The sequence below is a fragment of the Mandrillus leucophaeus genome, unplaced genomic scaffold (assembly GCF_000951045.1).
Source record: "Mandrillus leucophaeus isolate KB7577 unplaced genomic scaffold, Mleu.le_1.0 Scaffold208, whole genome shotgun sequence".
Classification (NCBI taxonomy): Eukaryota; Metazoa; Chordata; class Mammalia; order Primates; family Cercopithecidae; genus Mandrillus; species Mandrillus leucophaeus.
The window spans coordinates 2,302,318-2,312,081 of NW_012102121.1; the positions used below are offsets into that span (position 1 = coordinate 2,302,318).

At 51.8% G+C, this 9,764-nt stretch overlaps 1 protein-coding gene across 2 annotated transcripts; it reads right to left on the minus strand.

Moving 5' to 3' along the window:
* Positions 1–7,631: 7,631 nt before the first annotated feature.
* On the minus strand, positions 7,632–9,243 carry RPP25L (ribonuclease P/MRP 25kDa subunit-like). Of its 2 annotated transcripts, none has more exons than XM_011980062.1 (2): positions 8,990–9,243; positions 7,632–8,472 (listed from the first exon to the last, which is right to left on the minus strand). In XM_011980062.1, exon 2 carries the CDS (start codon positions 8,434–8,436, stop codon positions 7,945–7,947), a length of 492 nt encoding a protein of 163 aa, XP_011835452.1. In that variant the 5' UTR covers positions 8,437–8,472; positions 8,990–9,243; the 3' UTR covers positions 7,632–7,944. The 2 variants fall into 2 exon arrangements, with proteins under 2 accessions (XP_011835452.1, XP_011835451.1); XM_011980061.1 differs by having other exon boundaries at positions 9,194–9,237.
* Positions 9,244–9,764: the final 521 nt, after the last annotated feature.

Here is a 9,764-nt window from a genome sequence, read left to right on the forward strand (position 1 = left end):
TTTTTTTTTTTTTTTGAGATGGAGTCTTGCTCTGTAGCTCAGGCTGGAATGCAGTGCAGCGATCTCAGCTCACTGCAAGCTCCGCCTCCTGGGTTCAAGCCATTCTCCTGCCTCAGCCTCCCGAGTAGCTGGGATGACAGGCGCCCGCCACCACGTCTGGCTAATTTTTTGTATTTTTAATAGAGACGGGGTTTCACTGTGTTAGCCAGGATGGTCTCGATCTCCTGACCTTGCGATCTGCTCGCCTCGGCCCCCTAAAGTGCTGAGATTACAGGTGTGAGCCACCGCGCCTGGCCTCGACTGGCTAATTTTTGTATTTTTAGTAGAGACAGGGTTTCACCATGTTGGCCAGGCTGGTCTCTAACTCCTGACCTCAAATGATCCGCCGGCCTCAGCCTCCCAAAGTGCTGGGACCACAGGCGTGAGCCACCGCACCCAGCCTCCACAGGGAAATTACATATGTGGCTATAGCCCTCGTGGGGTTGGAGGTTCCGAGCCCAGTGATTATATTTGTCATATTGTGGATGATCATCAGCTGTTTGTTGAATAACTGAGGGGTCACTGAGCCCATTAAAGATGAAATTTCAAGTCTCTCTGTTTGGGGACTCTTGAGGCCCTCTGCACAGACTCTGGAAAGGAATGGGCCATCCCTTTGCAAATGCTGCCACCTTGTGGCCAAAGCCAGAAGTGAGTGTAGCCAGAACATCACCTATCAATGTGAGAGCTGGACTAGACTAGTATTACAGTAAGGAGTGGGGAGGTAGGCCCCAAGGGAGTGCTCAGAGGCCAGCACCAGTGTCCTTTGAACATTCTTGATGAGTTCCAAGCAGACAGAATGACAAGAACAAAGGCTCAGAGGCAGAAAATCTTGTCACTTGGGAAGTGGTCAGAGCTTAGGGTCCAAGAGGACCAGGCCAAAGATGGACTAAGCCATGGGCAGGGGCCAAACAAAGGGGTCCTTTAAAACCACCTAGTGGGCTGGACGCAGTGGCTCAGGCCTGTAATCCCAGCACTTTGGGAGGCTGAGGCAGGCAAATCACCTGAGGTCGGGAGTTCGAGACCAGCCTGACCAACATGGAGAAACCCTGTCTCTACTAAAAATACAAAATTAGCCAGGTGTGGTGGTACACGCCTGTAATCCCAGCTACTCAGAGGCTGAGGCAGGAGAATCACTTGAACCTGGGAGGCAGAGGTTGCAGTGAGCCGAGATCACACCATTGCACTCCAGCCTGGGTGACAAGAGCGAAACTCCATTTCCAAAAAGAAAAAAAAGAAAAAAACCCACAAACACCTAGTGAATGTAGTGAATGAACCTGGATCCTGTCCTCTAATATTGGCATGGAGGCTAAGGGAATAGAGGAATTACACGGTCAGATCTGAGTATGGCCCCATATTGGGGTGGGGGGTGCTCAATATTCATTCATTTACTCACTAAATATTTATTGAGCACCTACTATGTGCCAAGTGATGTTCAAGATCCTTAGGTTACATAAAGGAATGAAACAAAGATTCGTGCCCTTTTGGAGCTTACATTCTCATCAGGAGAAGACAATAAACGAAAATATTATTATTATTATTATTATTATTTTTTTGAGACGGAGTCTCACTCTGTCCCCCTGGCTGGAGTGCAGTGGCCGGATCTCAGCTCACTGCAAGCTCCGCCTCCCGGGTTCAGGCCATTCTCCTGCCTCAGCCTCCCAAGTAGCTGGGACTACAGGCGCCCGCCACCTCGCCTGGCTAGTTTCTTTGTATTTTTTCGTAGAGACGGGGTTTCACTGTGTTAGCCAGGATGGTCTCGATCTCCTGACCTCGTGATCCACCTGTCTCGGCCTCCCAAAGTGCTGGGATTACAGGCTTGAGCCACCGTGCCCAGCCGAAAATATTATTTTAAAGACGTAAATATCATAGAGGTTAAAAAAAACTGGGGTGGGGGAAAGGCAGCATAAGGAAGATTGAAAGTGCTGGACTGCAATTTTAAATGAAGTGGCCAGAGTAGGCCTCATGAAGGTGACATTTTAGCAAAGACTTAAAGGAGGGAGGCAGATAACCATGCAAGTACAGGGGGAAGAGCATTCTAAACAAAGGAAATAGCCAGTGGCTTGGTTTGGGGGAGAGGTCTGAGGGGACTGAAGCACAGAGATCAATATGGGAACTGCTGAGCGATAATGAATGGCACAAACGAACAGAGGCTTTGGGGATGGAGACCTAGAAGGCAAAACGGGCAGAACTTGGTGCCTGCTTGGATATGGGAGGCACACAACTCCTCCAGGCATATTGTGTTCTGATGTCCCCATTCCAAGGGAACAAACACAAAGTGGCTAGACATGCCACCTCTAAGACAGGTAGTGAGAATGAGCAACACATTCCATCCTGGATGACTCCATTGCCCACCAGAATGCTCTACCTTACCTTTCCCAGCCTCAACTCACCAGCTCATCTTCCATGTCTCTTCCTCCAGACCCTCCAGCCATCCACTCTCATGCCCACAAATCCTATCAGCTCCAAAAACCCTCAACCCTATTAATACCTTCCCATCCTTTAGCTGTGGTTATGGGTTAAATTGTGCCCTCCACTCCCACCGCCCCCCTACCAAAACCATATATTGATATCTTCATCCCCAGTACCTCAGAATGTGACTTTATTTAGAAATAGGGCCTTTAGGCTGGGCACGGTGGCTCACGCCTGTAATTCCAGCACTTTGGGAGGCCGAGGCAGGCCGATCACAAGGTCAGGAGATCGAGACCATCCTGGCTAACATGGTGAAACTCCATCTCTACTAAAAATACAAAAAATCAGCCGGGCGTGGTGGCAGGTGACTGTAGTCCCAGCTACTCAGGAGGCTGAGGCAGGAGAATGGTGTGAACCCAGGAGGCAGAGCTTGCAGTGAGCCGAGATTGCGCCACTGCAGTCCAGCCTGGGCAACAGGGCCACATTCTGTCAAGAAAGAAGAGAGAGAGACAGAGAGAGAGAGAGAGAGAGAGAAAGAGAGAGAGAGAGAGAGAGAGATTGAGAAATAGAGCCTTTATAGAGATAGTCAAATTAAAATGAGGTCATTGGGATGGGCCCTTATCCAATGTAAGTGGTGTCCTTACAAAACGAAGAAATTTGGATACAAAGACACACAAAAAGGGAAGATGGGGTGGAGACACAGGGAAAATGCCACATGAAGATTGGCATGATGCACCTGTAAGTCAAGCATGCCAAAGGATGCTTGCAAATCACCAGGACGAGGCAAGAAAGGATTCCCCCACAGATTTCAGAGGGAGTGTGGCCCTGCCAACAACTTGATTTCAGACTTCCAGCTCCAGAACTGTGAGACAATAAATTCTGTTGTTCTAAACCCCCCAGTTTGTGGCACTTTGTTACGGCAGCCTAGGAAACCATACAGCTACAACGTTCCTGTCCTAGGATAGTCCATCTCACTCCACCCCATCTTCATGGGGATCTCCAGGCCACTGACTCCTGTCCCCTTTCCCTCACTTCCCTCCTGGCCCAGTTTGGATGCCTCGGTCCTTCACTACATGTACTCTCTTGCTAGTCTCCTCATGCATTTTCCATCATTCCTACCTGTCTTAAAGTCAGTCTGGAAGAATGTAACTGTGCTTTTTCTGAGTCCTCACCTATCCTGTGGGTGCTGCTAGAGCTCACACACCCTGACCAATGGCCCTACAAGTTCATGGTCAAAAGCCTACACTGGGCTTTTAGCCCTGCCTGGTCATCCTCCTGTACCTCTCCTAGTCACCTCTCCCTAGTCACCTCTCCCAACTGCAACAACTATCTCACACATCCTTCCCTCTAGCTTGCTCGCCCCACTCTCAGCTATGGAGTTGGGCTCCTGCTTTGAGGAGATAGAGGCCTTCTGAACTCCCTCATGTCCCATCTTCACCTCTAGACCTATCTGCATACATATCTGTCCCCTCAACTCCATCCCTCCTGTTACAGGAAGTCATCCCTCCTCTTCGCTTGGGAGGCCCTTACCTCCATGCTTCTGGATCCCATTCACTTTTACCTGCTCAGGAACCTCATGCTGTGAGTTATCCACAATCTCCTGCATCCTTCATTTCTTTCCCTACTGGCTTCTTCCGTCTGTCAGCCTATAAACATGCTCAAGTCCCTGCTAGTATATTAAAAACTACAACAACCATAATAACAACAAAAACAAAACCCAACACTCTGTACTCCACATTCCTCTCCTGCTGTCTATCACCCCTTTCCACCCATTCACAATCCAATTTCTTGAAAGAGCTGTCTCTACTTCCTTACCTTTTGTGCCAAGACATGACCTTATGGTGGCAGAAGCCACACTGCAGTGAATTAAGGAGAAAGTGGACAGAACTAGACACAACTCTTGTGCTCTCTTGTAAAGTTGATCAGCCTTTCTGACTCCAAAGGGCTCATGTCTCTGGTCCCCTCCCTGCCATTCCTCCTGCAGGCCCCAGCTAGGCCCTGTAGAGACCAAAGAGGGAGAGAAAATGCCCCTCCTGGGACTCCAGAGCTCGCAATGCCACCTTCGGCAAAGATCACCATGATTATTCTATGTGATCCCTCCACCTTGGCCATCAGCAGATGGGATGAGATCATCAGCCAAAGGTCAATAGTCTGCAAGGTAGCCTGGCCTCAAAGCTCCGGAGATCCAATGCTACTCACAGAACTGCTGATGGCAGAAGACACACAAGTGAAGATGTTCAGAGAAAAAGCAGTATGCAGAAGCGGAGAGGGAACAAAATCCCTGAATTAGCTGAGAGGAGAATGGGGGAAGTCAGTCAGTTGCTGGCAGCAAGACACCTGAGTCACTGCCACTACAGCCATAATTCCCTTTAGGAGTGTATGAGATGCTTCATGACCCTGTGCATTTGAGAGATCTGGCTCGGCAGCCACTGAGGTTTTCTCTCCTAATCTCCTTTGAATCCTCATCACGTACCCCTTCCCCAGTGTCCTCCACATCACTCAGAGCTAACCTATCTTTGAAAGCAAAGGATGCAGTATTTAAAGTTTTGACCACTGCCTGCTGGCCCTGTGGTCACCTCACCCCTCCTCTAAGCCCTTATCAAGGCCTTCAGTCCTCCAATTCTCTCTCCCTCTCAATCCCTCCTGCCTGGTCTCAGCTAAGTGCAACATCCTTACATTGCTAGGCCCATTCTACTACACATTCTACTACAATGTGAGCCCAGAAGAACCCCAACCTTCTGCTTTCCTGACTGGACACCCAGGCTGCTGGACACATTGGAGAAAATCTCAAGATCCATGGGAGATCCAACCGATTCAATTCTTCAGAGTTCACTACTGCCCATAATCCTGCTCTAGTTCCCGCAGCACCCCCTGCTACTAATGCAACCTTCACTTCTCTTCTCATGCCCCTGACCCTGAGAGTTTAAGGCCAAGGTGAAGCAGAAAAGGAGCAGCAAAGGGAAAAAAGGCAAGGATGAGACCTGGAGAGATATGTGGGATTGAGGTGGGGTTTTTTTGTTTTGTTTTTCTTTCTGTTTTGAGACGGAGTCTCGCTCTGTCGCCCAGGCTGGAGTGTAGTGGTGCAATCTCGGCTCACTGCAAGTTCCGCCTCCAGGGTTCACGCCATTCTCCCGCCTCAGCCTCCCGAGTAGCTGGGACTACAAGCGCCCACCACCATGCCTGGCTAATTTTTTATATTTTTAGTAGAGACGGGGTTTCACTGTCTTAGCCAGGATGGTCTCGATCTCCTGACCTGGTGATCCGCCTGCCTTGGCCTCCCAAAGTGCTAGGATTACAGGCATGAGCCACCGTGTCCGGCCTTTTTTGTTTTGTTTGCGGAGTCTTGCTCTGTTGCCCAGGCTGGAGTGCAGTGGTGCAATCTCACCGGCTCACTGCAACCTCTGCCTCCTGGGTTCAAGCGATTCTCCTGACTCAGTCTCCCAAGTAGCTGGGATAACAGGCGCCCACCACCAGGTCTGGCTAATTTTTTTTGTATTTTTAGTAGAGACAGGGTTTCACCATGTTGGTCGGGGTGGTCTCGAACTCCTGACCTTGTTATCTGCCCACTGCAGCCTCCCAAAGTGCTGGAATTACAGGCGTGAGCCACCGCGCCCAGTCTTGTTTTTTTTTTTTTTTTTTAAAGATGGAGTCTCACTCTATTGCCCAGGCTGGAGTGCAATGGCATTATCTCGGCTCACTGCAACCTCTGCCTCCCGGGTTCAAGCGATTCTCCTGCCTCAGCCTCCCAAGTAGCTGGGATTATAGGTGCATACCACCATGCCCAGCTAATTTTTGTATTTTAGTAGGGAGGGGGTTTCACCATGTTGGCTAGGCTGGTCTCGAACTCCTGACCTCATGATCCACCCTCCTTGGCCTCCCAAAGTGCTGGGATTACAGGGGTGAGCCACCATGCCAGGCCTATTTTGTCTTTTCAAGACGGAGTCTTGCTCTGTCACTCAGGCTGGAGTGCAGTGGTGCAATCCCAGCTCACTGCAACCTCTGCCTCCTGGGTTCAAGCTATTCTCCTGCCTCAGCCTCCCAAGTAACTGGGATTACAGGCACGCACCACCATGCCCAGCTAATTTTTTGTATTTTAAGTAGAGATGGGGTTTCACCAAGTTGACCAGGCTGGTCTTGGCCTCCCAAAGTGCTGGGACTACAGGTGTGAGCCACTGCGCCCAGCCTATTTTCTGTTTTTGAGACAGGGTCTCACTCTGTCATCCAGGCCAAAGTGCAGTAGCACAATCATGGCTCACTGCAGCCTCAACCTCCCGGGCTCAAGCGATCCTCTCACCTCAGCCTCCCAAGTAGCTGGGACTAAAGGTGCCTAGCTAATTTTTAGATGTTTTTGTAGAGACAGGGTCTCACTACTATGTTGCCCAGACTGGTCCCCAACTCCTGGGATCAAGCAATCCTCCTGCCTCAGCCTCCCAAAGTGCTGGGATTACAGGCATCAGCCACTGTGCCCAACCCAAAGATGTTTCTAAGACAGGAAAAAGCATGTTTGCAAACTAGTGGAGTTGAGGATAAATGTTTATACAGATAGGTCTGTAGGTGAAGATGGAACATGAGGGAGTTCGGAAGGCCTCTATCTCTTTAAAGCAGGAGTCCAGCTCCATAGCTGAGACTGGGACAAGGAAGCTGGAGGGAAGGAGGTGTGAAACAGTTGTTGCATTTGGGATAGGTAAATCATTAATAACGATAATAGCAATTAACACTTAATAGCACTATGTGCCAAGGTGATATCTAAATGTCATATATGTATATTTCCTTATTTAATCTCATAACAACCCTATGTGATAAGCACTATTGTATTCCTGTTTTATGGATAAGACCACTAAGACACAGAGCAGTAACTTGCTAGTAAGTGGCAGACCAGAATTGAAACGCAGGCAGACTGGTACCAGAGTCCATGCTCACAACCACTATACTATACTGTAAGTTGCAGATGGAGAGAAATGTCTGACCTGGCAGTGTTCCTAAACCAGGCCAAAGCAGGATTAAATAACTACCCAGGGAATTAGATATATTTAGTACTGACTGAGGCTTCTTGTCCACACTAGATTCTCCCAGCAACATCCTGAGCCTACTCTTCCTCTCTCTTCACCGGATCAGCTCCCAGGGGGTAAGGCTAGGGACTCCCATTTCTCTAATCCCACTCCACATAGCAGGCTGAGTAGAGGCTCATCAAATAGGTAGAAACTTTATTTCCTAAATCCCTCCCTGGACCTCTTTCAGAAGGCAGTTCAGATGCATTGTAGGTAGAAGGCAGAGTAAACCCTTATTGAGCAACGCGAAACTTGGCAGAGGCCCCACACCTGTCACTCTTCACAGCAGTCCCTTCCCACATGCTAGAGGGAAGGGAAAGCATGACAGGGAAGTCCACTTCTGTGGACTCAAACCTTGATGGGGATTTGCACAGTCACAGGGCTTCTCAGAAAAGGCACAAGCATCCCAGACATTCAGGCCTGGAGAACAGGCTGGCTCAGCAGGTCTTCACGATCGGGTGTCTCGAGCCCTTCTTCGGGAACGAGGGCCACAGCTGGAGCTGGGCATGGAACCCAGGCCAGGGGGTGCCCCTGGGGGTTGGTAGCCACACTCATTGGGGTCCAGGGGGTCCCGGCTGAGCAGTACCCACACTGCAGGCACATGGCGGCGCACTGTGAGGGGGTCTAGCCCTGTGTCAGGTGAGGCTGGGACCCAGCTGTCCTCAGTCTGCAGGAAACGTAGCTTCGTGAGCTGGTGCAGGCCTGGGACCCTCCGCTTGACAATCTCAGCGCAGCTGACAGCCTTTCCTGCAGCCCTGCCAGAACCTGAGAACACCACATGCCGTGCACTGCCGCCCTCCAACCGACCCAGAGCCAGTCCCAGAAGGTTGCGAATTTTGCTGCCATCTCGGACCCGCATCTCAAGGGTATCAGGAGGTAGCTGGGGCATTGGGGAAGGCGCTGGGAGCTCTACAGAGCCAGCTTTCCGGTAGTGCTCCATCCTGCTTGCTGTCTTGAATGTGACTCTCGCTGCCCACTGCAGGGAAGCATCAGATGAGTGCTAAGCAATATGCCCCAAGTCACTGTCCACCATCCCCTATCTCCATTCAGGATATGGCCCTGCTCCCCGTTCCAGACTTCCCAGAAACAGGATCATGTCCCCTCGTCCTTAGCATCTTGTGACAAGGGCCATGCCTGCCGCCGTCCGGGAAAGGGCTGTACCCCATAAACTCCGTTCCTCTACAAGGGCCATAACACCCCCACCTCCAATCCTGGAGTCCCAGAGGCACGACCAAACTCCCCAAACACTGAGCTCTTTGGGATAGTGCCAGGCCCCCTCATCCCAAACTCTCCCGGACTGGGGCCTAGCCCCCCCTTATCCTGGACTCCTTGGAACAGGGCCTGGAACCCTCACCCCAGATTAATACCAATAGAGAGCGCTCCTCACAAGGACAGGGACAAGGCCCTTAGCCCCAGGCCCCCCCGGGAAACAGCCAAGAACTCTTACCCAGTGCTGCCCCCAAACAGAACTGAGCCCCTCTCCCAGAGATTACCAGGGTCGATCCATATTAACCCAGGTCACTCAGAAATTCGGGGGCAGAGGCTCGACTCGGAGGGCTGCTCAGGCTATTCCAAGACAGCCTTGGCCGTTTCCATAGCCACAGTCGCTTCCAGGGTCCTGCCGGCCGCTGCAGCCAAGCAGCAGGCGTCCTCCCACCCTCCGAGTATCCCTCTGCCCGCCCGGTTCCGGCTCTCACCGAATCCGCCTCACGCACGATCCGGAGCCAAGATGGCGCACGGGCCCGGAGTGCGCTAAGGCCGCGGGGCCGCGCACGCCCCGAGGGGGCGGGGCATGAGGGGTGGGGCATGAGGGACTGGACCGTAGGCATCTCCGCCCGGGAAACCCGCCGGCCAGGGCGCCCCGGACCAGTCCCAGTGGATGTGGGAAAACGAGCGCAGCCTCCGCTGTTACGCCCGGAAGGAGGCAGGGTAGTTCCCTGCCGTAGAAAGGAGCGGCCGTCAGGGAACTCCTGCGTCTTAAGGAGGGGGATCTGGACTTTAGAAGATGGGAGGGCTGGTGTTAGCTGTTGAGCAAAGCGGGAGCAGTGGGTTTCACCGTGGGTGCGAACAAAGGCGTCAGTTTGGAGTGGCTGCTGTTGCACGGGCAAGAGCCTTAGTTACCGACTTCTGAACTTCGACCTCATCCTGTGGGCGCTGGCAGACCACGGGGGTTCTCCAGGGGCCAGTCGAACCAGATCTTGTGAAGGGAGCCCAGGAGGGAGTGATGGGGAAATCCGGCCGCAGCCCCTGACGACACCTGCCACGGAG